Source organism: Podarcis tiliguerta (genome assembly GCF_965153285.1).
Source record: "Podarcis tiliguerta genome assembly, chromosome: 7".
Lineage (NCBI taxonomy): Eukaryota > Metazoa > Chordata > Lepidosauria > Squamata > Lacertidae > Podarcis > Podarcis tiliguerta.
In genome coordinates, this window is record NC_139540.1 from 69,525,775 (window position 1) to 69,552,467 (window position 26,693).

Consider the following 26,693-nt stretch of genomic DNA (forward strand, 5'->3'; position numbering starts at 1 on the left):
TAGTGTAATGAAACACTTTTCTTTCATAACTGGATGGAATTTCAGTCCATTTCATGAAAAGGAGACCATGTTTCTCTCCATAATGCAACTCTTTTGGTCATAACTCTATTGATGTTGCCAAAGGCAACTTTGAGAAACTGCAGAAAATGGATGGAGGTCATCTCTTCAGGAGCCATAATAATAATAATAATAATAATAATAATAATAATAATTTATTATTTGTACCCCGCCAATCTGGCTGGGTTTCCCCAGCCACTCTGGGTTGCTTCCACAGAGACCAAAAATACACTAAAATATCACACATTAAAAATTTCCCTGAACAGGGCTGCCTTAAGATGTCTTCTGAATGTCAGGTAGTTGTTTATCGCTTTGACATCTGATGGAAGGGCGTTCCACAGGGCGGGTGCCACTAGCGAGAAGGCCCTCTGCCTGGTTCACTGTAGCTTTGCTTCTCGCAATGAGGGAACCACCAGAAGGCCCTCGGCGCTGGACCTCAGCATCCGGGCAGAACGATGGGGGTGGAGACGCTCCTTTAGGAACTCTCAGGAAACTGGAAGTCTGGAACCAGAGCCAATCAGAGACAAATTTCAGAGTCTCTCAGGCCTTCTACGTGTTACTGCTAACCGAATACAAAAAATAAAATAAAAAAATAGATCAGTAAACACTCCCCCAGCTGTTCTGGAAATACTTCAGATGAACTAGACTATCTACCTAGATGTTTGACCTTAGTTGGTACACTGGATGTCTAAAATGCCATACCTGTTGTTCAAAAACCTCTTGTAGCAAGGCATGAGGATGCTCACCCTGCTAACTGAATCTTCCCTATATTCACCAAGTTCCACTTCATTTTTCATAAATCTCAGTCCAGATCCATCTTTACCAAGCATGATTCTTGGGGATATGAAGTCTGTTTGGAGCTGGTCATCCTGCCGATTGCCTATCTAGTGTATACTGAACCATGGTGGCAGTTCTGTAAATAAGTGCTCTACAAAATATGGCAGGGCAGTTTCTCATAGGGTTTACAATCCACAGCAGCCTTCCTTGGCTGCCCTCCAAATGCTTTGGACTGTAACTCCCATCAGTCCCAGCCAGCATGGCCAGTTGTCAGGAATGATGGGACTTATAGTCCGAAACAACTGGAGGGTATCAGCAGGGCCAAATTAAGACATTTAGGGGTCCTAAGCACTGAAATGATTATGCCACCCGGATCCCGTCAACATTTTTCTGATAAAAATAGGGGTGGCTTTTTCCATTACAGTGGTACCTTAGTTGTCAAACAGCTTGGCTCCTGAACAAATTGGCTCCCGAATGCCGCAAACTCGGAAGTGATGTTCCAGTTTGCAAATGTCTTTCGGAAGCCAAACGTCTGACACAGCTTCCACGGCTTCCAATTGAGCACAGGAAGCTCCTGCAGCCAATCGGAAGTCACACCTTGGTTTTAGAACCGTTCCGGGAGTCTGTTTTACATAGCTGTCAACCTTCCCTTTTTTAGTGTGGGAAATTCCCTTGTTCCAGCGCCGTTTCCCGCTGCTTCCCCCTGCTATCCCGGATTGTTAGATATCCCGTAGACTGTCCCTGGGACAGGAGAGGCTGCTGATCCCTTATTTTGAAATCTGAAAGTTGACAGCTATGCTGTTTGACAACCAAGGTACTACTGTATTATTATTATTATTATTATTATTATTATTATTATTATTATTAGGGACATTCTACCATACCCTCCAACATTTCTCCGATGAAAATAGGGACAATCAAAGGAAAGTGGCACATTCCAGCATCAAATCAGAGACCAGGACAGCTTCTATAAATCCAGGACTGTCTCTGGAAAATAGGGGCACTTGGAGTGACTGTCCCTGTATATGATTCAAAGTAACAACAATACTAAACTGTAAATTTAAAAGTAGTTTTTTTTGCAATAACAGAAAGTGTTCATTTCTGCTGAAATTAAATTAGCTTCTTTCTGGATTTTCTGATTGCAAAATTCTGGATAAATCCATCTAAGCTGACTCAACAAAGCATGTCTATTTCTGCACACAGCAGGGAAAGTAAATCGAGTCTGTCTTGATACATTGTTGTTCTCTGAAGGTTTTTTTTTAAAATATTCTTTTCTGTTGAGAAAATGAGTATTCTATGGAGCAGGTAGTAATCCTCAGTGTTAGAAAAACGATGATCACTTCGATGCTCTTTTTGAAATATCAAATGTCAAATTCTTTTTTTAAAAAAGTAAATCTCTTTGTATGTGTGTTCTTCTGCTTTGCTGGTGCCTTAAGTATGTGTTTGGTCTGCATGTTGGGTGACCAGTCTGTGAAGAGATGATCTGTAGCATATGGACCAATAGCTCTTTGTTCTGATCCATGATGGTTGACTCTGGGTAGAGATAAGGCTGCAACTTAACAATACAAAACTTCAGTTCTAGAATACCTGTAGGCGTCATAGCAAACAATGATTGCTAGAAGTGGTGTAATATATTTTCTTGAATTTTACATAACCATTTGTTACACAAATGTACCCAGAGCAACAAGTGTTAGTGATTAGCCTGGTCAAAATGCTACAATATTAGCAAAATATGAACTTTGGTTCATCGGTTGTTTTTTGCTTTATATATTATAATATCTTCAAGCAACGCAGTGAAAGCAAACATTTTTATATAAGAAGATGTGACCACAAAGGTCTGATTATTTCTCTTCTAGCAATTATGGTTTAGAAAACCACAGTAAATCGAAATATATTTGCTTTGCTCTATCTGCAGCAGATAGACTTTTTGAAAACATATTGCAGGGGAAAAATGATTTTCTTTACCTTATTTTATACACTTTAATTCCCAGTGGCATTAACACTCTCATTTATATTTATAATGTTACAAAATGTACCATCTGTCATGCTAGCTGTGGGAGGCCAGATTATAGTACAGAATAATATGATTCATTTTTAATAGAAATCACTACTGGTTAATTATAATGCGAAGTGTCTCTTGGAAATGGAGCAATTATTTCACTGGTATTTTTGAGGCTGGCAAGTCAGAGGGACCCATACTTCCCTTTGTCATCTTCAGTTTTGCTGAAAATGGTACAATATGATTCAAAATTAGCTTTCACCTGCTCTTTGCAAACACAGTTTTCGATTTCTAGAAGTGAGTGATAATTTCTATGTAAAACATTCACAGTTGGGTGACTTCATTGGCTGTTGTTGTATCTGGTACTCTTGCCATGCATATGAATCTCAACTCTAGCACTATTCAGCTATGACCTGTTCCTTTTCAACCAGTCTGCATTTATTTCTTCATTGTTTTCCTGATCTCTTTCATAGGTGAATGGCTGACTTTCTTCTGGTAAAATGTTACAAGAGATCAATTCTCCTCTTGCCACTTTGCTCAGTTCCCCTTCCTACTCATTTTCACATTGCTGCCACTGCAAACACTGAAGAATGACCACTCCAGAAGGGGCATAGGAAGAAATATTGCAAACTAGGGGTGAGGAGCAAAAAAAGAAAAAGAAAAAGAAAAAGAAAGCTTGCTCCCTTCTGGCAGATGGCTCATTATGAAACCTGTAACCTGTTTTGTTAGGTCTCCTTTCTGCATGGAACCCTCACAGCGAAATGCCCTGTTAAGTAGGGAGCAAAAAGCTTATGGGGAGCCCATCAGTTTCTTTTGATGATCACAGAAAAAAAAGAGAGAGGGAGGGGTTGATGTGGGGGGAAATGAATAATTCTATTTTGTTTTTGTATTTTTACGAGAAACTAACACAATTTTCTTTCGAAATTTGCACATCTTCAAATTCTAATACAGCATAAAATAACTTAAAAATGAATCAATCAATGTATTTATTATGGCCAACGGCCATTATTCAGAAAGAAACTTTGTACAAATATATAAAATAATTCAAAGCGAAACAAAGAAAACGAATTATATTAGGGGAAATTGCTTGCAAGAACTTGTTTATTAGTCAAAACTGTGCACAAAAATGTGTAGGGGAAATTCACACAGAAATGCTGATGGATGAGTTTGTTTGTTTTAAAAAAAGCTCTGGAAAAAATGGAAACTGAGGGAAACCAAAATTGACTGACTTGTCAGGCCCTAATGTCTTATTATTTTCCCACATCAAAAACTAATGGTAAACTTCTTTAGATCATTGATAAACACTGCTTATATCCATGGAATATTCTGATCTTACTTTTTTTTATATTGTTCTGTTTTCCCCATTTTCATTAAAATTATTTACAGTGACTACATTTGGGCAAGAAGGAGCCTAGTCTCCTGCTGGGCTCAAATGCTCCTCTCCATCCGTGACTTCTTGTGTAGCTACAAAGAGATCGGAATATTCTATTCTAGATTAACCACAGTTTAGTGTGTCATGCTTCCACTAACCATAGTCCAGAAGATTAACCACAGCTTGTCTGGGTTTGGATGCTGCAGCAAACTGCAGTTAATCATGAACCGAAGCAATCATGAACAGGGACTCATTCTTGTAACTGTAAATTATGGGTTAGCAGTATCTCTGAAGAAGTACGGCATGTGTCTTATCTCTCTTTGAGCTCCCTTGACGAATCTGGGGGCACCACACAAGATTATTTATGGATCTATGAATAATTTCTGCTCCCCTGACTTTCTTATCTTTTTAGTTTACAACCAGTCATTTTCATGGCCTGTTTGGCACATGGCTAATCCAGAAGATAAACTTGAAATCCCTGCCATCGTTCATGGGAAAACAAGCAACAGTGATATTTTCCCCTGCCTAGAAGAACAGCTGATCACTTCAGACAAACACCAAATAAAGCACTCACCAGCAGATGGGGCTTCAGGAATAACTGGGTCCCTTTCATTACCTGCCACTCATCTGTCACATATCATTTCAAGATTTCCCCATCTGACAAATGGGGGGAAAACTTTCATATTGCTATATATAATTCAGGGATTGATGTGAGCAGCAATAATAGTTCCTGCAACATGTCCAGGGTGACCAACATTCCAAAATCCTCATGTGGTCACATGGTACATCTATTGCTGTTGTTGAATTGGTTCTTATTAGGGGCTGTCTTCAAAATCTGTCACAATGACTGCATCTGTAAAACAATGGGGTGTTGGAGGAGGAGCTGGATCTCCTGTTGCCATTGGTGGATTGGGGAAAAACATGGGTATGAACTCATGGCAACAGGAGCATCCCTCTTGACACTGGTCCAACAGTGGAGATAGGGCAGGAAGCAGTAGGATGGATGGCTTGCCTATAGGCATTAAAGGCAGGCAACTCTAGACAGAAAATGACTGAATTGTGACTCCCGGTGCACTCTAGAGCAGTGTTCTTCAACCTCTCATCACCATATGTTGTTGGTCTATGAGTCTGATCATCTAAGTCACCAATTCACCTAATGTTAGGGATGATGGGAATTGTAGCTGACCACTTGGTGACACGAGGCTGAAGAACACTGCTCCAATGTGTTTATTTGCCTTCTTATATTTCTATCTGACCACTCTTCCTATCATGGAATCCAAGATGGTGTACAGTGGTTCCCAAGCAGTAACCCATCCAGGCACTAACCAGACCAAGACCTGCTTAGCTTCAGCAAGGGAGTGGCCTCATGTGCACCCAGACCATCTTCTGGAAGAATAGCACAATTCAATCCCTGCCTTCTAAGAGCTGAGGCCTGTACTTGTAAGCTACAACAGTATTTCATGCCTATTGTGTGCTAGCAACTGTACAAAGTATTAATGCTACAACCGTATACACACTCACCTATGAATAAAGTCCATTGAGTTAGGTGGGACTTACGTCTGAGTAAATGCCTCCTTCTCCTTTATTTTCTGGCATGAGGTAGGGTGTGTGATGTCATGACCCCTTAAAATTCCACGTCCTAACCAGAAGTAGCCAATGAAATGGAACAGGCATGGGAAAGTGTGCAGCATGGTAATATTATATTATACTTTATACATTACTAATTATTAGTAGAAGAAAAAGGAAGAGGTGGAGATAAGGAGGAAAAAATGAGGCTTCTGTTTGCTACAGCAGCCACCCATCTCCCAGGATATCTAGTGTAGAGAAAGCACCAATTCAATTTTGTTCATGTTTAAAGTAGAACTTTTCTAATTGCACTTTCTGAAACACAGTCATTCCATGTGATTCACATGTCTCTGAATTTTTGCAATGGTGTTCTCCGCCCGAGCAATGTGTACAAAAAAAGTCAAATTACACATATTAGCGAGAAGAAGGTACAGAAAATGTGTTATATTAGGGAAAATTGCCTACAAACGTTTGTGTATTGGGTTGACTTTGCATAGGAACTTCACAAATTCACAAACTGATGCAAAATTGTGGACAACTGAACTTAAGATTGGAACAATGAGTTACTGAGAGAAATTGAAATGGACTGATTCATTCATCCTTCAGCTAGTGCCAGTTTGAGTTTATTCAAGATAAGAAAGCTACCTATGTAGAGAGAATCTCATTTGTTGTTCTTCGTTTTGCTGTTGTTGTTTTAAAAAATACTTCAAATAGCATATGACAACACAAAACTGTAGGGCATTCACCCTGTGATCTACAATCAAGGGTCAAATGTTAAATAACATGAACCTCCGTATTTGTGAAGCAGAGGCAGATGATTCTGAAACTTGAGAGTATATTGGTAGGGGGGATGTTCTGACTTGAAACACTTTTTGTGGTTTTGAAAAGCTGGACCCATGATGTAAAAGCTCATTTAGAACTGGCATTACCCTTCCTTCCTTCTCACGTGCCACATAATTTTCTTGGCATAACTCTTTTTGTAATGCTGGTACCCAAGCCATTTCATTTATCAGTGAAACTGGGCTTTTGTTATATGTAATACAATTCAGTGAAACTGGGCTTTTGTTATATGTAATACAATTAACAGGAAAGCTTTGTGAGGACGTGCCAATATATTCTCCTCCTTTCCAATCTTGCCCCCAATTCCTACCCTTAAGAACATTTTCACCATTCCAAAAGAACTCATTTTCTCTCTTTTTTTAACATAAACTTTAGGAAGACTACCCTGATTGTCTGATTTAGTAACAAATGACATCTGGACATTTAGCTCATCTATCAAGCAAAGAAATAAAAATATCATCCTTATACAAGTATACCACTCATTATGGTAAATATCAGTCTCAATGATATTTGCACTGATTTTGTGCTCTTATATAATATGATCTCTTAAGGCTGAATTCAAAGTCTACTATTTTCCAAACTGCACTCCCCCTTTTAAAAAAGAAATAGGGGCAACAGTTTATTGCAGGGTTGCCATGTGTCTTCTTTTTCCAGGACACATCCTCTTTCTTCGGGGGAAAAATGTGAGACAAATCACATTTATTTGCTTTGAATGGCCGTCATTGTGTCCTCTTTTTTGCTCTTCAAACTATGGCAACCCTAGTTTACTGTGGTCTTACAAAAATATTTCCTTATCTCTTAACCACTGAAAAACATTTAATTCTGTGTTAGCTTATGGAGTCAATCATTTTAAAATACAATTGCTATGCAGCGGATTCCTCTGAAGCTGCCTTTTGGGGACTTCAGTTGAGAGCCCCACTATGGGTTGATCAGGAGGGGGGGAAAGTACAAAGAAACTGGGGCATGGGAATAGTTTCTTGAATCCACCAGCTGCTTATACATCATGCCAAGCATTATATATACTTGCAGGTGGATATAATCCCCTTTATTAATCCCTTTAAACTTGTAAAGCAGCATCAAAGGCAAAGGCTGATGTAAAAGTGTTGTAAATATGTTTCTACCTATGACTCCACATAAAACTGTTTTAAATGAATCCTTTATGCAGGCATTGATTTTCAGGTGACTGACAAATGACATCATTCTTTGTTGTTAGTAGAGAGCAAAATGAAAGCCTGCCCGACTGCTGGCACCCTCAGTATGGAACAAGGTGAGAGCTAGTGGAAGTGGAATAACCTTGTATGCCACTCAGTTCTCATTGTTATTTAGCTATTAAGGCATGGGTAGACAAACTAAGGCCCAGGGGCCGGATCTGGCCCAATTGCCTTCTAAATCCAGCCCGCGGACGGTCTGTGAATCAACATGTTTTTACATAAGTAGAATGTGTCCTTTTATTTAAAATGCATCTCTGGGTTATTTGTGGGACATAGGAATTCGTTCATTTTTTATTATTATTTTTTTTCAAAATATAGTCTGGCCCCCCACAAGGTCTGAGGGACAGTGGACCAGCCCCCTGCTGAAAAAGTTTGCTGACCCCTGTATTATGGTCACGAAGGGAAGGACTTATCTCCTGCAAGCACTGTTATATTGCCTTAGCACAGTGATGGCCAAACTTGGCCCTCCAGCTGTTTTGGGACTACAACTCCCATCATCCCTAGCTAGCAGGACCAGTAGTCAGGGATGATGGGAATTGTAGTCCCAAAACAGCCGGAGGGCCAAGTTTGGCCATTACTGCACTGCCTTAGCCTGCCATACTGAAAGACAGATTTTTATTTCTATTTTTGTGCTAAAACAGTTGGCAGCCCTTCTATTTACCCAAATAATTTTCCTATATAAGGCAACCTGGTGGATGACTCCCATTACTGGATCCATTATGATTCTCCTGGCAGTTTGTCCTGATGCCACTTACTGGGAGAGAGGCCAGTGTAAGTCTCCCAAAAGGGGCATTTCAGGAGTCGGACCAGAAGACTTAGGCTGGATTCTGAGCTTTTTCAACTTGGTCATGTGACTTGTCAATTGTAAAGGCTTGTTTTCCCTCTGCCAGTCTTATGCCAAATAGCTGCAGGCGGGGATAGGATCCACAGTAACTTGACACAACTTTGACTTACACCAGCTTGCTTTATGCTAGAATGCTCCCTAGGTGTGCTTCCACTCTGTGCTGGAATGTATTCCCTCAAAGTTTTATGCTGATGTAAACCTGCTGGATTAATTTTACTTTCTGCAGAATACATTGCTATATTGCATGGGTAGGCAAACTTAGGCCCGGGGGCCGGATCTAGACCAATTGCCTTCTAAATCTGTCTTGTGGATGGTCCGGGAATCAGTGTGTTTTTACATGAGTAGAATGTGTTCTTTTATTTAAAATGCATCTCAGAGTTATTTGTGGGACCTGCCTGGTGTTTTTACACAAGTAGAATGTGTGCTTTTATTTAAAATGCATCTCTGGGTTATTTGTGGGGCATAGGAATTCGTTCATTTCCCCAAAAAAATATAGTCCGGCCCCTCACAAGGTCTGAGGGACAGTGGAGTGGCCCCCTGCTGAAAATGTTTGCTGACCCCAGCTATATTGCCTGACTTTTAGCTACCGTGAAACCACAATTTGCAGTGCTTTAGAAAGGAAGAAAGCACAGTAGTTCTGCAACCTTGTTTAGCCATGTTTTCTCTTACTAAGTGGAGAGGCATTGATTACTTTTGAGCATTTATCCAAGAAGACAAAGGGACCAAATTGCTTCAAAAGATGCTGTAAAGTCAGCAAGAATAATTAATAAAACCAATGGAAAGACCTTAATCTGCACGTGTTTGTTCCCCGATATATTTAGAATGGTATGTGCACCACAAAGCCGTCAGCCCGCCATTTATCTTCTGACTAGCTCAAATGAATACTTTTTAAAAGGAGGCAAACCCATTTGTCAGCCAAATAAGAACCTTAGTTAGATCATCAATACAAGGCACATAACCTCAAACTACAAGATGTGAAGTTGCGTGGAAACCAATTTGATATTCCTTGCATTCATAGCCTTTAAATGATTGTTGCAATTTGAGGACACTCATTTGACTTCTTGCTCCCATTTAAAATGTATTAGATCCAATTGTGATGACTAAAGGTAAAAGTCATTAACTTTAAGTGGAAGACCAGACCCTATAATCAGGAGGTTAATTGTGTTGGTTTTATTTGTCCTCCATCCTTCAAATATTCTCTGGTACTGACATTTTTCAAATTTAAGTTAAAAGTTTTTTGGAACCTCAAATTAATTTATCGTGAAACCCGTCCATGCCCACTAGTTCAAGCTTTCCAAACTAGCCATTACCTAGTAACCCTGAACTCTTAGCAAGTATTTTGAAGAGCAAAGGTTATTAAAAGTGTAGTGAGTATTTTAAAACTCCTCAGAGCAAAAAGCATGTGAATATATTATAAAAGCCACATGTTAGATATCTCCACAACTATCCCAAAAGACAGGGATGCGGGTGGTGCTATGGGTTAAACCACAGAGCCTAGGACTTGCCGTTCAGAAGGTCGGCAGTTCGAATCCCATGATGGGGTGAGCTCCTGCTGTTCGGTCCCTGCTCCTGCCAACCTAGCAGTTCGAAAGCACGTCAAAGTGCAAGTAGATAAATAGGTACTGCTCCAGCAGGAAGGTAAACGGCGTTTCCATGTACTGCTCTGGTTCGCCAGAAGGGCTTAGTCATGCTGGCCACATGACCCGGAAGCTGTCTGCGGACAAACGCCAGCTCCCTCGGCCAATAAAGCGAGATGAGCGCCGCAACCCCAGAGTCGGTCACGACTGGACCTAATGATCAGGGGTCCCTTTACCTTTACCTTTATCCCAAAAGACTAGAGGCCTGCTTATATAGGCAGAATTCACACAGAAGGCATTAAATTTCTATACCACTTATTCAGTTGGAGATGCAGGTTATGTTCAAGAGCCCCACTACATCTCTCTCTCCCTCTCTCTCTCTCCCTCTCCCTCTCCCTCTCCCTCTCTCTCTCTCTCACACACACACAGAGTGCAATCCTATGCATGCCTATTCAAAAGTAATTCCCAGTTATTTCAATGGGACATTTTGCCAGATAAATGCGGGCAGGATTACAAGCTAAAAATAGTACCACCTATACATTTATGCAAAAAAAAAAAAAAAAAAAAAAAAAGTAAAAAATGTAAAGGACCCCTGGATGGTCAAGTCTAGTCAAAGATGACTATGGAATTGCAGTGCTCATCTCCACTTTCAGGCCAAGGGAGCCGGCGTTTGTCCACAGACAGATTTCCAGGTCATGTGGCCAGCAGGACTAAACCACTTCTGGCACAAAGGAAAACCGTGACGAAAGCCAGAACGCACAGAAATGCCATTTACCTTCCCGCCACAGAGGTATCTATTTATCTACTTGCGCTGGTATGCTTTTGAAGTGCTAGGTTGGCAGGAGCTGGGACAGAGCAATGGGAGCTCACCCCTGTTGCGGGGATTTGAACTGCCGACCTTCTGATTGGCAAGCCCAAGAGGCTTAGTGATTTAGACCACAGCAACACCCGTGTCCCTATAGATGTATGCATAGTACCATGATTATTACAGAATACAGTGGTACCTTGGTTTAAGAACAGCTTAGTTTATGAACAACTTGGATTAAGAACACTGCAAACCCGGAAATAGGTGTTTTGGTTTGTAAACTTTGCCTTGGAAGCAGAACATGTTCCGCTTCCGGTTTAGTGTGTTCCATTTGTAAATTGAGTCCCCTGCTGCTATGGGAAAGCATGCCTTGGTTTAAGAACGCTTTGATTTAAGAATGGACTTCCGGAACGGATTAAGTTCGTAAACCAAGGTACCGCTGTATATGAATACTTTTAAAACACTGTTCCCCATCCCATCCAGGGATCTAATGTCAGCTACTTTGCACACTCTGAAGAGCAGAGTTCTAAGTCATTATGTTCTGGGGCATCTCATCAATAGCACTGCTTTCCATTGACTCTGGGATCTCATATCCTTTGATTATTATGGTCCCATCTTCCTGCTGCCAGTACACTGTCAGACCCTATTGGTCCCTCCTTTATATATACAGTGGTACCTTGGGTTACATATGCTTCAGGTTACAGACTCCGCTAACCCAGAAATAGTACCTCGGGTTAATTTCCAGGGGTGTCCCTGATTTAGAGAAGCCATCCCAGTTTCTGATTTGATCCCAAAATGTCCCACTTTTCCTTAGGATGTCCCTATTCTCATTGGAAAAGGTTGGAGGGTATGGAGTTATCCAGACCCTAAGCCATCTGAAGGCAATCAGAAGTTTTTATGTTTAATGTTTTGTTATGTTTTTATATATGTTGGAAGCTGCCCAGGGTGGCTGTGGCAACCCAGTAAGATGTGTGCGGTATAAATAGTAAAATTATCATTATGGAATGGGACATCCCTATTTTCATCAGAGAAATGTTGGAAGGTATGAGAGAGATAGAGAGACGGTTTCACATCACTTTACATGCAAACTGAGTCTGACCATCTCCATTCTGCTTCATAACAGAATGTGGTACAGTGGTACCTCGGGTTAAGTACTTAATTCTTTCCGGAGGTCCGTTCTTAACCTGAAACTGTACTTAACCTGAAGCACCACTTTAGCTAATGGGGCCTCCTGCTGCCGCTGCACCACCACCGGAGCACGATTTCTATTCTCATCCTGAAGCACAGTTCTTAATCTGAAGCACTATTTCTGGGTTAGTGGAGTCTGTAACCTGAAGCGTATGTAACCTGAAGCATATGTAACCTGAAGCGTATGTAACCTGAGGTACTACTATACTCAGTTGGAACAGTATCTCTCCCATAGAAAAAATAATAAAGCTCTTAGAAATCCATTGTGCACACACTGGGCACACACACACTTTCCCATTGGTTTTGTATATGAGGCAGAAGCACAGCCTAGTTTTAACAGCAACAGTAGTGCTGTTGCAGACTAATAATTTTCCAACTGTACCTGATCATCACTCTTCCAAAATGAAATGAACACGCTCACCACAAAACACCATGCTAGTGCATTTCATTAGCTGTAATCAACTTGTCTTGCCTTTGCTGATTTATTGTGCCTTTTGCTCCTTTCTCTGAAAATGCTACGCGGAGGTTTGCTGCCAGGGACAGTTTTACGGATTTCAGCAGAGGAGGCAATGCTTCTTCTCTTTCTTTCTGTAGAAGTAACATTCAGATGGGGAAGGGAGATTACATGGCTGACTCTTGGATTGGAAGAATCCTCCAGGAATCACGGCTTTGGAACTTGGTAGAAGAGGGTAGAAGTAGAACTTGGTAGAAGAGAGCATCTTAAAAAGCAGAGACATCACCTTGCCAACAAAGGTCCGTATAGTTAAAGCTATGGTTTTCCCAGTAGTGATGTATGGAAGTGAGAGCTGGACCATAAAGAAGGCTGGTCGCCGAAGAATTGATGCTTTTGAATTATGGTTCTGGAGGAGACTCTTGAGAGTCCCATGGACTGCAAGAAGATCAAACCTCTCCATTCTTAAGGAAATCAGCCCCGAGTGCTCACTGGAAGGACAGATCCTGAAGCTGAGGCTCCAATACTTTGGCCACCTCATGAGAAGAGAAGACTCACTGGAAAAGACCCTGATGTTGGGAAAGATGGAGGGCACAAGGAGAAGGGGACGACAGAGGACGAGATGGTTGGATAGTATTCTCGAAGCTACCAGCATGAGTTTGACCAAACTGTGGGAGGCAGTGGAAGACAGAAGTGCCTGGCGTGCTCTGGTCCATGGGGTCATGAAGAGTCAGACATGACTAAACGACTAAACAACAACGACAGAAGAGGGTTGTTGAGTCCTTTATTCTTTTCACGCAATGTTCAGGACTCTCACTCAGCTCAACTATGTACATGCACCTTAAAGAAATCACCATGCAGACCTCTGTGTTAGCTTTTGAAGTCTCCCTCCTTTCAAAAACCCCACATCCTATATTCCTTTTGTGGTCAGACTCTTAAACTACTTTGGGAATTGCAGCTCTGTGAGGGTATTGGGGACTCTCAACTCTTATGTGGCCTAGGACCCACGTACCTACGGGACCTGCTCTCCTGGTATGCCCTGCGGAGGACCTTAAGGTCCACAAATGACAACATTTTGGAGGTCCAAGCCGCAAACTGGTTAGATTGGTCTCAACTTGGGCCAGTGCCTTTTCAGTACTGGCCCCGACTTGGTGGAACACTGTCACAAGAGACTAGGGCCCTGCAGGACTTGACATCTTTCCGCAGGGCCTGCAGACAGAGCTATTCACCTGGCCTTTGGTTTGGACTCAGTCTGACCCTTATGTTTCCCTATCCCCTAATGGTTTTTATCTATGGGCTACTTTTAAAACGAGGCTGCATTTTAAATTGCATTTTAACCTGTATTTTAAATTGGTCCCCCCCCCATTATGTTTTTACTGTAATTTTACTGGTCTTAGCTGCCCTGAGCCCTGCCCTGGCTGAGGAGGGCAGGGTATAAATAAAATTTGTTGTTGTTGTTGTTGTTGTTGTTGTTTATGGAGACTACAGTTTCCATAAATATTTAGAGGGAGCCATGCCTGTTTAACATGCTATGGCATTGTTTTAAACATATGGTGACGATAGGGCCTTAGGTAGCAAGAGATAAGCCGATTCCATACAACTACTTTGAGGAACACATTGTTACTGATAAAAACAACAACTGATTCCTCATTATTATTATTTTTCATTTTCTCGAGGTTACAAAGAATGGGAATTTACAAAGGTTGAGGGAGCTGGGTATATTTAGCCTGGAAAATAGGAGACCGAGAGAAGATATGGATTTTTTTTAAGGAGAGGTTGGACGGCCATGGATGCTTTAGTTGAGATTCCTACATTGCAGGGGGTTGGACTAGATGACCGTGAACGTCCCTTCCAACACTGCAATTCTGTGATTCTATGAAAACCTCAAATGTTTGCACCTTCCTGTGCAAGGAAAGTTGCTCTGACCCCTTGATCATGTTAACTGGCATTTTCCGTACGTTTTCCAGCCCATTGGCCTGATCCAGCCCGATATTTCTTAGGCTACAGTGCCTCAACATTAGTAAACAAATGTGAGTGTTTTGATTTCATTCACATTTCTATGATTATTGCACACAGGCCCAAAGTAAATACCCCCCCACCTCTATCTTATCTGCTTGGCCATAAGTATACGCTGCCAGCTTTCGTTAAACTTAATCTCTTCACTTTTGTATGTCTTATTACACATAGTTAAGCCCGTATTTTAAAAAAGACGGGGGGTAAATAACCACACATACTTTAAAATGAAGATATCACGAAATGTAGTGTGACATTTCACGTTGTACTCTGTCAGGGCCCTTCCTTCCTGTAATCATTATTGTCTCTAACCTTTGCTCAGTTCCATTCTGTTTGGGAGCAGTCAAAACCTTATCAATTTGCCATCATTTCCCTCCAACTAATATATTTGCGAGAATCTAAAGGGCAGGGACCCTTTCCAAAGAAACTCATTTGCTTGGAATCACAATGCCTGCTTACCATCCTGGCATAGAGGAGAAAAGTGCAGTTGCCTCGAGTCTGTTTACAACACAGATCACACCCCCACTGTACATTGAAAGCACATTTGAAGTGCATGGCTTCCCGCAAAGAATCCTAAGAACTGTAGTTTACCCCTTACGGAGCTACAATACCTAGCACGTTCAACAAACTGCAGTTCCCAATATTCTTCGGGGAAGCCATGCAACTTAAAGTTATGGTGTGGATCAGCCTACAGTATAGAATCCACCAAGGCAAATGCAGCCCACAAACCACAATTTGTGGCCTTCCACATGCTCAAACCACCCCACTCTCCTCATAAGGGTGGGCAGCAACAAACAAACAAACAAACCACAATACCCCTCACCCTCCAAAAAGGGCAGGGTTAGAGCTGTCCTGCATGACTGGTGGGATGTGTTTAGCTCAGCGGGTCTCGATCCATAGGAATTTCTCAAGTGATTGCTACGTCGGTAGCCGCAGGCAAATGCTACCAATATTGTATTTTCAGCAACTTGCTCTTTAAATACAACATGATAGATAGAGAGCAATGACTTTCATTTGGCTGAAGCAATCTTGAAACCAAATAGCTCCCAGGCTGCTGATTATGTGCCCTGGCCCTGAGTGTCTCTGAACTCAATTGATGACATGGGAGCTTTTTATTTCTCCCGCCAAATGTTAGAGATTAATTAAGCTGATATATGTTATGAAAGTTGTAACATTCTACCCATACTATACAACACCACAAAAATATGAACTAATGCACTGAGCTTATAAGTAGAGTATAATGTTACAGACGTGCCTCTAATGGTACTACAACAATTGCTTATATGTATCTTTTTGGAAAACGAAAACGAAAAAACAAAACCCTCAATGGTTCTTTAAACCATCTATTTACCAATTAACAAATGGTTAAACAATCACAATATTTTGCAGAGAAAACCATGTAGGGTGAGAGAAGATCCAGCCAGCTGTTTTCACCTGTCCATGGAGGATTGCCTCCTCATCAAATGCACTTTAACCAAGTATTTCTGTATGCAAGTCAAGGATTATTTCTCATGCTACACTCTTAATAGATATAGGTCTAGTTCTGATACTCATTTGACCATGTGAATAAGAGCCTTCCAGCCATCTGGAATTCAAAAGTCTCTGATTCATCAGCATCTAAACAGTTAGCAGCTCAGGAGTGTGACTTATCTGATTATCTAATTACTTGCCTTGCAATCTCTCAGGCCTAGGGGCCGGCCCACCCACGAGGCAAGATAAGGTGACTGCCTCAGGTGGCAGATCCACAGTGGTGGCAGATTTGGCCTCCAAAGAAAGCATCTCCCACTGTTGCTTGCATGGTAGCAGCAGTGGCTGCAGCACCCATTAGATCTGGTGTCTCCTTGGCAGACCCCCACCCAATGCCACCACTCCAATGTACTGCCTCTCAGCAAATAGGAGGCACTGCACCAACCCTCACTTCGATTATGGTCTTTGATATAACCAGATAAACAATCAGGTAAGGTTGTTTTGATTCCCACCCACCCCCTGTTCCTGATGTAGATTTTCACTTACCCCCTGGGTGACAGATTTTGGGAGGTACAAGCAGTTTCCCTGCACAGAGCATCCAGCTAAGGGGGCACAAAATTAAGAAGATCCATAATTGAGATCTATTCGGGGGGCACCAAATTTTGGGCTTCCACAGGACACCATATTATGAAAGATTACCAAAGTTTGCCCCTGACCCCTTTGTTCCTGATGCACATCTTTATTCCCCGCTTGTATTCCTGATGTGGATCTTTAATGGGGGACCAGCATTTTGTGTTTCACCTCAGGTGCCCAAATGTCCTGGGCTGGCCCTTCTCAGACCTAATCTACAGGCATGCACTTATATACACAACAGGAGAATTCAAAAAGAGCAAAATACCCAACCTCAAGGTGAGCTCCAATTTTCAGGGAGCAGCTGTCGTCTATATTTCTCAGACTGCCCCCTGACACCCTCATTCAAGGGTACTGTGAGAAATTTAAATGATGACTGCCTGACTGCAAAAAACAAACAAACAACAACAACAACAAAAACAAAGAGAGGTCCAGGACACACATTTGTCCAGGCATCTAGTAGCTGCATTTAGGGTGTAAAGGGAAAGAAGAGCTTTTAGGAAACCTAGAATTGCAATGGTTAGTGGTGAACCAGGCGGGAAAAGGTGACTATCAATGATGCACTGCTATCAAGGGCTATTTTCCCACTTTTGGAGGCATTATGCTTCTGAAGACCATGGGCTGGACATCATAGGAGGGAAGAGTGCTGCTGCTCTTAGGACTTGCTTGGAGGCTTCCCATAGGACTAGGTGGCCTGACCCAGAAGGCTTAGGTTCTTTTGTTATTATGAATGTCTAAACCTGGCCTTAGAACACTGGGAGCACCAAGGTTTCCTAGGTATAAAAGGTAAAGGATCCCTGGACGGTTAAGTCCAGTCAAAGGCAACTATGGGGTTGTGGCACTCATCTCACTTTCAGGCTGAGTTTGACAGCTTTCCAGGTCATGTGGCCAGCAGGGATAAGCTGCTTCTGGCACAGCAGAACACTGTGACAGAAACCAGAGTGCATGGAAATGCCGTTTACCTCCCTGTCACAGCAGAACCTATTTATCTGCTTGCACTGGTGTGCTTTGGAACTGCTACATTGGCAGAAGCTGGGAAAAAGCAATGGGAGCTCACTCCGTCACAGGGATTTGAACTGCCAACCTTCTGACTGGCAAGCCCAAGAATCTCAGTGGTTTAGACCACAGTGCCACCCGCATCCTAGGTATAGTCCTCATCCAAAACCCATCATTATTTGGTCATAGTCTTTCCACATTAGGTAAAATTAAAATCCTCCCTCAACTCCCTAAAAATCCCAACAAATAAGTTTGATATTACCCAACTGAATATTATTGAATTCATTCAAAAAGTACCCTGATTATTCCATTAGGGCCCTTTGGTGATCCAAGGTCATCTTTCGCTAAACCATTTCCAGTGTCATCTCCCAACCTTATTAGAATATCTGAGCTTATTTTACTGAGGAGGATTCCCCTCTGCTGCCATGGTGCCAGTGCTACCACTTTATGTGGCACTGAACTCCATTCTCCTGTCCTCATATTAAAGCTGCTTATTATTTATACTAAAAGGTTTACCCTTGCCGAGAATCAGAAATATGTGGCTTGTTGCATTACTGGAAACATTCCAGTAGGAGTGGATTGGGGAGCAAGGGTTGTTTACTCATAAAGCAAACACGGGCATTTGGGCATTATTTTTTATTATTATTCATCTGCTTCAATTCTCTGAGAAAGTGTGTGGTTGTCCATATCCTATATTCTTTATTCTTCTTTCCTCAAGGTTTTATATCCACTAATTTGTTTCTTTTACGACAGCTGAAATTGGGAATGAGGAGGAAATTCTTTCTCCATCTCACTGCAATATAGCTGGCAGTTATTTAATGTACTTACTGGATATGCATAACTTTCAAGTCACACTTCTGGGGATGTTGACAGTAACCATTTTCTTCCCATGTGGCAGGATACATCAATAGGCAAACATGACCTTTCGCAGTCTGTTAAAAATGTGATGAAAGCAAAATATCCGGGTTACAAACCTCCGTACAATGCCCTATGAACCACAGGATGTGTTGCTGTAACATATATTTTGTCACCCAAATTGATTTGTTAGGACTTATTTATGTGCAAACAGGAAAATTGTCTTTCAGTGCCCCTCTCCTCCGCACCCCCCAACATACTCCTTTGAATTATTTTGTACAGATAAAACCACCTTTCCGAGGAAATTGGGCAGACAACTGATTTCATGGGTTTGCCAGGGTAAAATGGCAAGCTTAACAGTTTGTTGACGATTAACTGCAAAAAGATACAGTGGTATCTCAGGTTAAGAACGTAATTCATTCTGGAGGTCCGTTCTTAACCTGAAACTGTTCTTAACCTGAGGTACCACTTTAGCTAATGGGGCCTCCCGCTGCCACCGCACCACCGCTGCACGATTTCTGTTCTCATCCTGAAGCAAAGTTCTTAACCCGAGGTACTATTTCTGGGTTAGCGGAGTCTGTAACCTGAAGCATCTGTAACCTGAAGCGTCTATAACCCGAGGTACCACTGTATGTGGAAGTAATCCAGAAGTAACTGCCTCAATATGCTAATGGCTGTCTGCTTGAAGAGTTGTTGCAAAGAAGGGGGGGGGGGAGAGAAAAGGAGAGTGAGCTTAAGCACAAGAATGGACATTTCCAACTTGAAGTTAAAGATCTCCTCTGCACTGGGTTTTTGACACAATACATTTAAAGCACTCTTATGCCACTTTAACATTGGGATGCGGGTGGCGCTGTGGGTTAAACGACGGAGCCTAGGACTTACTGATCAGAGGGTTGGCAGTTTGAATCCCCGTGACATGGTGAGCTCCCGTTGCTCAGTCCCTGCTCCTGCCAACCTAGCAGTTAGAAAGCACATCAAAGTGCAAGTAGATAAATAGGTACCACTCTGGTGGGAAGGTAAACGGCGTTTCCGTGCGCTGCTCTGGTTCGCCAGAAGCGGCTTAGTCATGCTGGCCACATGACCCGGAAGCTGCATGCCGACTCCCTTGGCCAATAAAGCAAGATAAGCGCCGCAACCCCAGAGTCGGTCACGACTGGACCTAATGGTCAGGGGTCCCTTTACCTTTACCTTATGCCACTTTAACAGGATTGTCCCAAAGAATCCTGGGAACAATTACAATTTATTTATTACGGCCATAGGCCCATACAAGAAAAAACATAAATAACAACTTGTGCACGTGGGGAAAAAAGAAAATAAGAAAGAAAAGAAAAAATAGGGAAAGGAACAAAAAAAGAAGAAAACAGCCGCTAAAACACCACTATAACAATAAAATACTATAAGATAGAATGGCATCCTATGCCTTAATTAGCTTGTAGTGCTCCTTGGCGTCGCTTTTGGGTAAGGACCGCGACCAGGAACCTAGCCACTTTCAGGGTCGTATGGGTATCCTTATCCTGCAAGATTTGGGCAAGGTGGAATGTTGGAGGGGTACCCGCTAGTTTCTGTATGATTGATCCCAGCAGATTTGCTCGTAACACATTGAACAAGGGGCAAGAAAACATAATGTGCTGGAGCGACTCCGGCGTCACCTTATCACATTCGCACATGGCGGGGACTTGGCCCTTTGAGAATCTATGTCTCAGGACATTGGAGGGAAAAACGTTAAACCTCGCTTTGGTGAAGGCCAGTCTATGGGCAACAGTCGAAAGGGAGGAGAGGTATGATGGGACGCAGTAAGTTAAAGTGATACCAATGCTCTGGGGCGAACAAACACCTCCCCCCAGCATACAATTTCGTTGTAAGTCGATGTCATCCAGTCTTTGGCGGATCAGTCTTTGAGCTGTGATTTGATCTAATTTTAGGGAATCTGCGGGAGAGATTCCATAACTCAAGAGTTTGGCATGAATTCTACTAGACCAAAGGCTAGAGAATTCATCTCGCCATAGGCATTGGATAAGGTAATGGTTTGGTAATCTATGCCACAGTGATAACCAGTAATTGAAGACTTGCTTCCACAGACAAGTTTCTAAGGATGCGATCTTCAATTCTAGTCGCATGGCTGCGTTGCTTACGCACAGGGGAAGCATTAGGAGCCGGCGTAGGAATTGGTTTTGCAGAGTCTCAAGGGGAGCAAGATCAGTCAACACGGCCCAGAGCGGGGCAGCATAAGCGAGCACAGCCACCACTTTTGCCTTGAACACCTTTAGGGCCGAGGGAACATGCAATGCTCCATCCGAAAAGAAAAATCGGAGGAGCGCGTATGACAGAGTTTTGGCCTTATTAAGTAGGTGTTGTATATGAGCTTTCCACCCCAGATTGTATTGAAAAATAACTCCTAGGTATTGGAATTTTAGGACTTGCTCTATTTTTGCTCCGCCAAGCTTCCATTTATATAATCTCCGGCTTCTGGAGAAAATCAGAATCTTGGATTTGACATAGTTGATGGTTAATTGGTTGAGTTGACAATACGTGGCAAAGATCTTCAGAGCTCTGGTTAGTCCAACACGTGTAAAAGATAGGAGTACTGCGTCGTCCGCATATAAAAGGAGTGGGCAACGATAGTCCGCTAGTCTAGGCGCGTGTGTACTTGGAGATGAATTAACTAGGGGTGCTCGCATGTCGCTGGTGAATAGGTTGAATAGGCAGGGAGCCAATATACAACCTTGGCACACTCCCTTGTTTATTGGTATCGGGTTTGTGAGGTCGCCCGCAGGAGTGAGTCTCACTCTGGCAAGGGTACCTTCGTGGAGTTGACTTATAAGCCATAAGAGTCTTCTATCAATGCCCTGTTTCGCAAGTTTCTCCCAAAGAATATTTCTAGGCACGCTGTCGAAGGCTGCCTTTAGATCTAAAAAGGCCGCACAGAGGTAGCCCCGCGGAGGGGAGGAGTACTTCCGTGCTAGGTGATAGAGCACTATCGCATGATCGGTTGTAGAGCGTTTAATTCTGAACCCTGCTTGTTCATGGCCAATCTGATTGGTCTCATCTACCCAACGCAATAGTTTAGTCAGCAAGAAGCTGGCATAAATTTTCCCTATAATCGAAAGGAGGCTGATGTTACGGTAATTTTCCGGCTCCGTTGGAGAACCTTTTTTATGGATTGGTACTATAATGGCCTCCTTCCATATTTTGGGGATGTGACCAGAGGCGTTGATTGCGTTGAAGGTTTTGGCCAAGATGCCAGCCCACCATTTTGGGTGTAGTTTGATGGCATCGGCAGGGATCAGATCGGGCCCTGGGGCTTTGCCCGGTTTCAGCTGGGCTATTAGCTTGACTATTTCGTCAGGATCGGTGGGAGGCCAAATGGGTAGATGGGTAAACAGGTGCATCAGATGGTCGGAGGGGGCATCTGCTTGTGAGAAACATTTCTTCAGGAACAATTCCCATGTCGGTGCAGGGATGACTGCCCTTGGGTATATCCTCACCCTTCTATTAATCAAGGACCAGAATTCCCTGGATCTGTGTGGTTTTGAAGCAGCAATCAGGGCCTGCCAACGATTATGTTGCCACTCGCGTTTGGCAATTTTTTGCGTGCGTTTATAAACTTGCTTGGCTTGTGCGTAGCTAGCTGGCAGAGTAGGTGCATCGGAGGTCTTATATACATTATATATAGCACGAAGGCGCTGTCTTGCTTGTTTACACTGAGAATTATACCAGGGGGCACCGTGAGTATACTCGTTACGATTTAAATTTTTGGGTGGTAGCCTGAAGAAGGACGTAAGAACAGTCGTATGATGGTGGAAGCGATTCAACACTAAGCTATGCTCGTCTGGGGCAGAGCCTATGTTGGGATGAGGCCCAAGGATTTCTTTTTGAAAGAATTCCTGATACCTTTGAGCCTGGGTCTCCGACCATTTGATTCCTCTTATTTGGAAGGATTCGTTGGTTACCATCTGGGTCGTGTGTCTATCAGCCTCTGGCTGCCAGTTCAGGGAAAACTTGGCTACCAGGGGGAGATGATCACTAGATTGTACATTCTCAATCTTAAAGGTGGAAATACACTTAAGTAAATCCCTGGAGACCAACAGGTAATCGAGGACGCTGTTTGAATTAACGCTCAGGTGAGTGAAATCCCCTGGGATATCAGGGAGACAAGCGCCATTTAAGGGGGCCAGATTTAAACGGATGGCCATTTGATATAGGAGCACTCCAGCCTCATTTACTTTGTGGTCTTTAGAGGTTCTCCTCATGATGTGTTCCAGATCATAATTATCAAGATTTGGGGTAACCCACCATTTGGCTTTGGTCAGCGAATCCCAGTTTGCTGCTGTACGGGCATTAAAATCGCCACCTATTATGGCCGGGGTGTTGGGAAACTTAACATAACATGAGAGCAAATGATCTTCCAGCGAGTCCCATTTACAGCCCAGTTCAAGAGAGGAACCCCCAGGAGGCAAATAAACATTTGTAACTAGGAGTGAGATCTTTTCCCCCGCTATCAGCCCGGTAAGGGCGTAAGGGGGTAAGGCCTGTACTAGAGAAAATTTAGAATGAAGGTTGAGAGAGATGCCTATTATTAGGCCCCCTTTAGGGCGGCCTCCTTTCAGGGAGGGACAGGCTGGGAGTTCTAGAAGCTCAAAACCATTTAGGACAATTTTCTCTACTTCCCACGATTCTTGGAACAAGATGATATGAAATGGGTTAATAAACTCCAGGAATTCTGGATCAAGTTTTTTTCCCCTCCAGCCCGCAATGTTCCAGCTCAGGACTGATAGGGGGGAGTTCCTGTTGAGTCCGATTCGCTGTCATTTCGGGGAGGAATGTGAGACCTTTGGGGGCAGGGCAGGCCCCACAAAGAAATCAGTTATTTTACTTTGCATAGGCACCTGCTGAAGGGTCCTGGTCTTGAAGTTGGTATTGAGGTATTCTGACTGAGGTGACAGAACGGGTCTCCCGTTAGCTAACCCAAGGGCGGACACTTCAGTGGGGAACACCACGGGGTTAGCTGAGACTGCCCCACCGCGAGGTCTAAAGGTCGCCGATGAAACCATTTGGTTTATATGTCCGGCCGGATCTTCAGTCAAATCCGCGCCATTTTTTGATGTAGATGGAACACTCCCCTGGCCAGCTGCCAGCAAAGGTGCTGGGGATGCTCGGCGTGCAGGTACCGTTTGTATGACGGGTCTATGCCGCTCAGGGGAATATGAAGACTCCAGTTCCGGCATTGATGGATTAGATGGTAAGGAATTGTTTTGGTGGGAGGCACTCTGAGTTACACTCTTCGGCGGAGGGCTCTTGGAGGGCGAATCAAAATTTATCAAGAGTTGGGATGAGCGGCCAACTTGTGTGGCAAAACTTGAGTCTGCCAAGCATCGGTGGGATTTACCCACAAGTGGGGGAGGTATGGGTTTAGGAGCTGGGCTGAGGTATGGAAGACTTCCTGCTTCCTTAAAGCACGACTCCGAAAAGCTGGCAAGGTTATCCTGAGAAGTGGACAGGACTTTTCCGTTCTTCTGGACGTGTATGAGCTGATAATTAAGTACTTCTAGTCTATCAATTATTTCTTGTTGTTCCCTCGGTGGAAGGTCGCCAAAGGTGGCTAAAAGCTCTCTTTCCTCCGGTGGGGTCAGAGAGCTACTTGCGCCAGCGGGATCCTTTAAGGCTCGTGGGGACATGGAATAAGTCCAGTTTCGAGATGGATGGATATCCTCCGGAATAGGAGGCACGATGTCCCGAGGTGTTCCCAACCTCTCCGACCGGGTCCGCTCCGTGTCGTAACCGGCAAGTAGGAGGGGATGGATCATGCTATCCATAAAAACTCTTGTTGGGATGATATCGTACCTAGCCAAGAGTGATTTCTGCCTGATGATAGCTGAGGGGATCCTTGGAGAGTAAAACGCAAGCATCACTTTCTGTTGCCTGAGGTGCTGGTTCAAAGGTAATACTGCAATGAGATCGCATTGTGTGGTTTCTATGTTTAGTAGGTTGCTTATATACCTTTTGGCCCCATCCAGAGTGAGCCACCTTGCTGACCCTACCCCGATATTTAGGCAGATTTTCTTAGGTTGCAGAGACAATGCTTGATGTTTCAGTGCGGGATTTGGTTTATATTTAGGGATCCCTCTTCCTTTTTTGGTTGAGGATAAGGTTCTCTGGCACTTCATTTCCCCCGTAGCTACAGTTGGTTCGAACTTTGGCCGGAGGTTATCAATTTTCTGTTCAAGGTTACATAGCTGGGAGGATAGCACATCAATCTTCTTGAATATGCAGTTAAGGGTTCTGACCACAAGGTGGAGATGTTCGTGTTGTTCTTGTCTTGCGCAGTCCTCGACTCCGGCGTCCACCCCCAGTGGGACACTCCCTCTTCCTCCGAGCTTGCCATCCACAGCTGTAGTCTGGGGTAAAAGTAAAGGTAATTCCTCTGGTGTTGACGTTGTTTCTGGTGACATTAGAGGGTGAAAACGGTTCTGAGTTTTCACCCTATAGCAGTGATCAGTGGGGACACTCCATTTGCCAGACACAGGGGGGTCGGTTTTAGATTGTTTGGCTCTTGGGGAGGGCAGAGCCTCGTCACAGTCCCTTAGGCGTTTGCCTTGGCCCATCGTTGTGAGTCTTTTAAAATAGCAGTGGTTAAAAGGTAATAAAAGGTAATAAAAATAGAAAAACAACCTAATGTGGGCTGGCGAAAAAACCAGTGTGTCGAAGGCTGCCGAGGGGTACGGTTATCTGCTCGTTGAAGCTGATTTGCGATGCAGGCTTTGTAGATTATCAGCAATGTAAACTCCTGGTATGGGCTCCGTCACCCTGGTGCAACCTTCAGCAAGAACTTGAAAGGCTGGGAGCCGCAACACAAATTTTAGGGAGGATTCGAGATGAACTCCGGCAAATGCGTCTTACCTTGTCGCCATTTCTACAGCAGCTTCCCCAGATCAATCCAAAGCAATCCTCCTTCGTCAGACTTAATTAAAATCTGGCATCACATCAGTGGAGAGTCCAGCAATTACTTGTCTAGCAAAATGCAAAACTAAAGTAAATGACTTACTCCAGTGGTTGTAAAATCCAAATCGGGAGAAGAGGTCGGAGAGAACTGGGAAGAGGAACCTTACACGGTGGCCATCTTGCCCTCCCCCGGGGATTCAACTTCCCTGGGAACTGTAGAACATTAAAAGTGCTGAGAGTTGTTAGGAAATCCTTCACAGAGCTATAATTCCCAGCCCCCTTGAAAAAAACTCACAGGGCAAAAAACAGGACCTCCATACTTGGCTTTCATACATCAGGTATAGGATTGAAACCAGAAAGCATATATTTAGGCAGAAGATGTTTGTCCAGTGGGCTGTGGCAACAATGCATGGAATTACTGCTTCTTACCAGGAGAGAGGGAAGAAGGGAAGATCGATGCTTAGGAGGCACATAGCAGGAGCCCCGTGTTGCTAGGATTGCAACTCTGCCCCACCGGTTGAGTCACTTCAGCATCAAGATGAATAAGATGTGCCACATACATCTTACAGGATAAAATTCATCACCAAGCCCCAGTTCTTATGGAAGAAATGTTGGTACCCCCCATGCCTTGCTGTAATTACTAGTAACCATCAACTCTTTTCATGCGAGCTTGCTGTGCTAAAATTAGTAGGGCATTCTGTGATGGACCCATAGAGAACTGGAAACCACATTACACCTATGACAGAAGAGCTAGACCCAAATCTTAATTGAGCAGGAACTTCATAATGGGCTGTCATTATGTAGATACATATCTCTGTAATTAGATGGTAGAAAGGACAGACCTTTTGAGATACTGGAAAGAGGAGGCATTGCTTGAAATCTAATGTCACATTAATGTGCTTTTCTCTTCAGCATGATCATTTAAGTACAATGTTTCCATAGTCAAATCTCCTAGCTTTTTCCTCAACTCCCTTTCTTTTTCACATCACTCCCACATGAGGCAACAATTGTGCTTAAGGGCCAAAATGTCTTTCCCCCCAAAAAAATACTGATCAAAAATCTGCAGTGAAAATCCACACAATCATCATTAACTTCACTTCCCAGTA

At 43.2% G+C, this 26,693-nt stretch overlaps 1 protein-coding gene across 7 annotated transcripts in view; it reads right to left on the minus strand.

Moving 5' to 3' along the window:
* Nucleotides 1–231: 231 nt before the first annotated feature.
* The window catches only part of LOC310681635 (uncharacterized protein), a 192,608-nt gene continuing 166,146 nt past the window's right edge, over nucleotides 232–26,693 (minus strand). For 5 of the 7 annotated variants that reach the window (XR_014513417.1, XR_014513418.1, XR_014513419.1 and 2 more), the window contains one exon: nucleotides 18,415–18,725. Coding sequence is in view for 2 of the 7 variants with exons in the window: in XM_083449721.1 (XP_083305847.1) it covers nucleotides 1,752–1,821; nucleotides 18,622–18,725 (174 nt within the window). In the remaining 5 variants the exon portion in view is untranslated. Of the gene's footprint in view, nucleotides 559–1,718; nucleotides 1,822–12,703; nucleotides 12,825–18,414; nucleotides 18,726–26,693 lie in introns of those variants that run through there. The other 2 variants (XM_083449721.1, XM_083449722.1) reach the window with 2 other exon arrangements.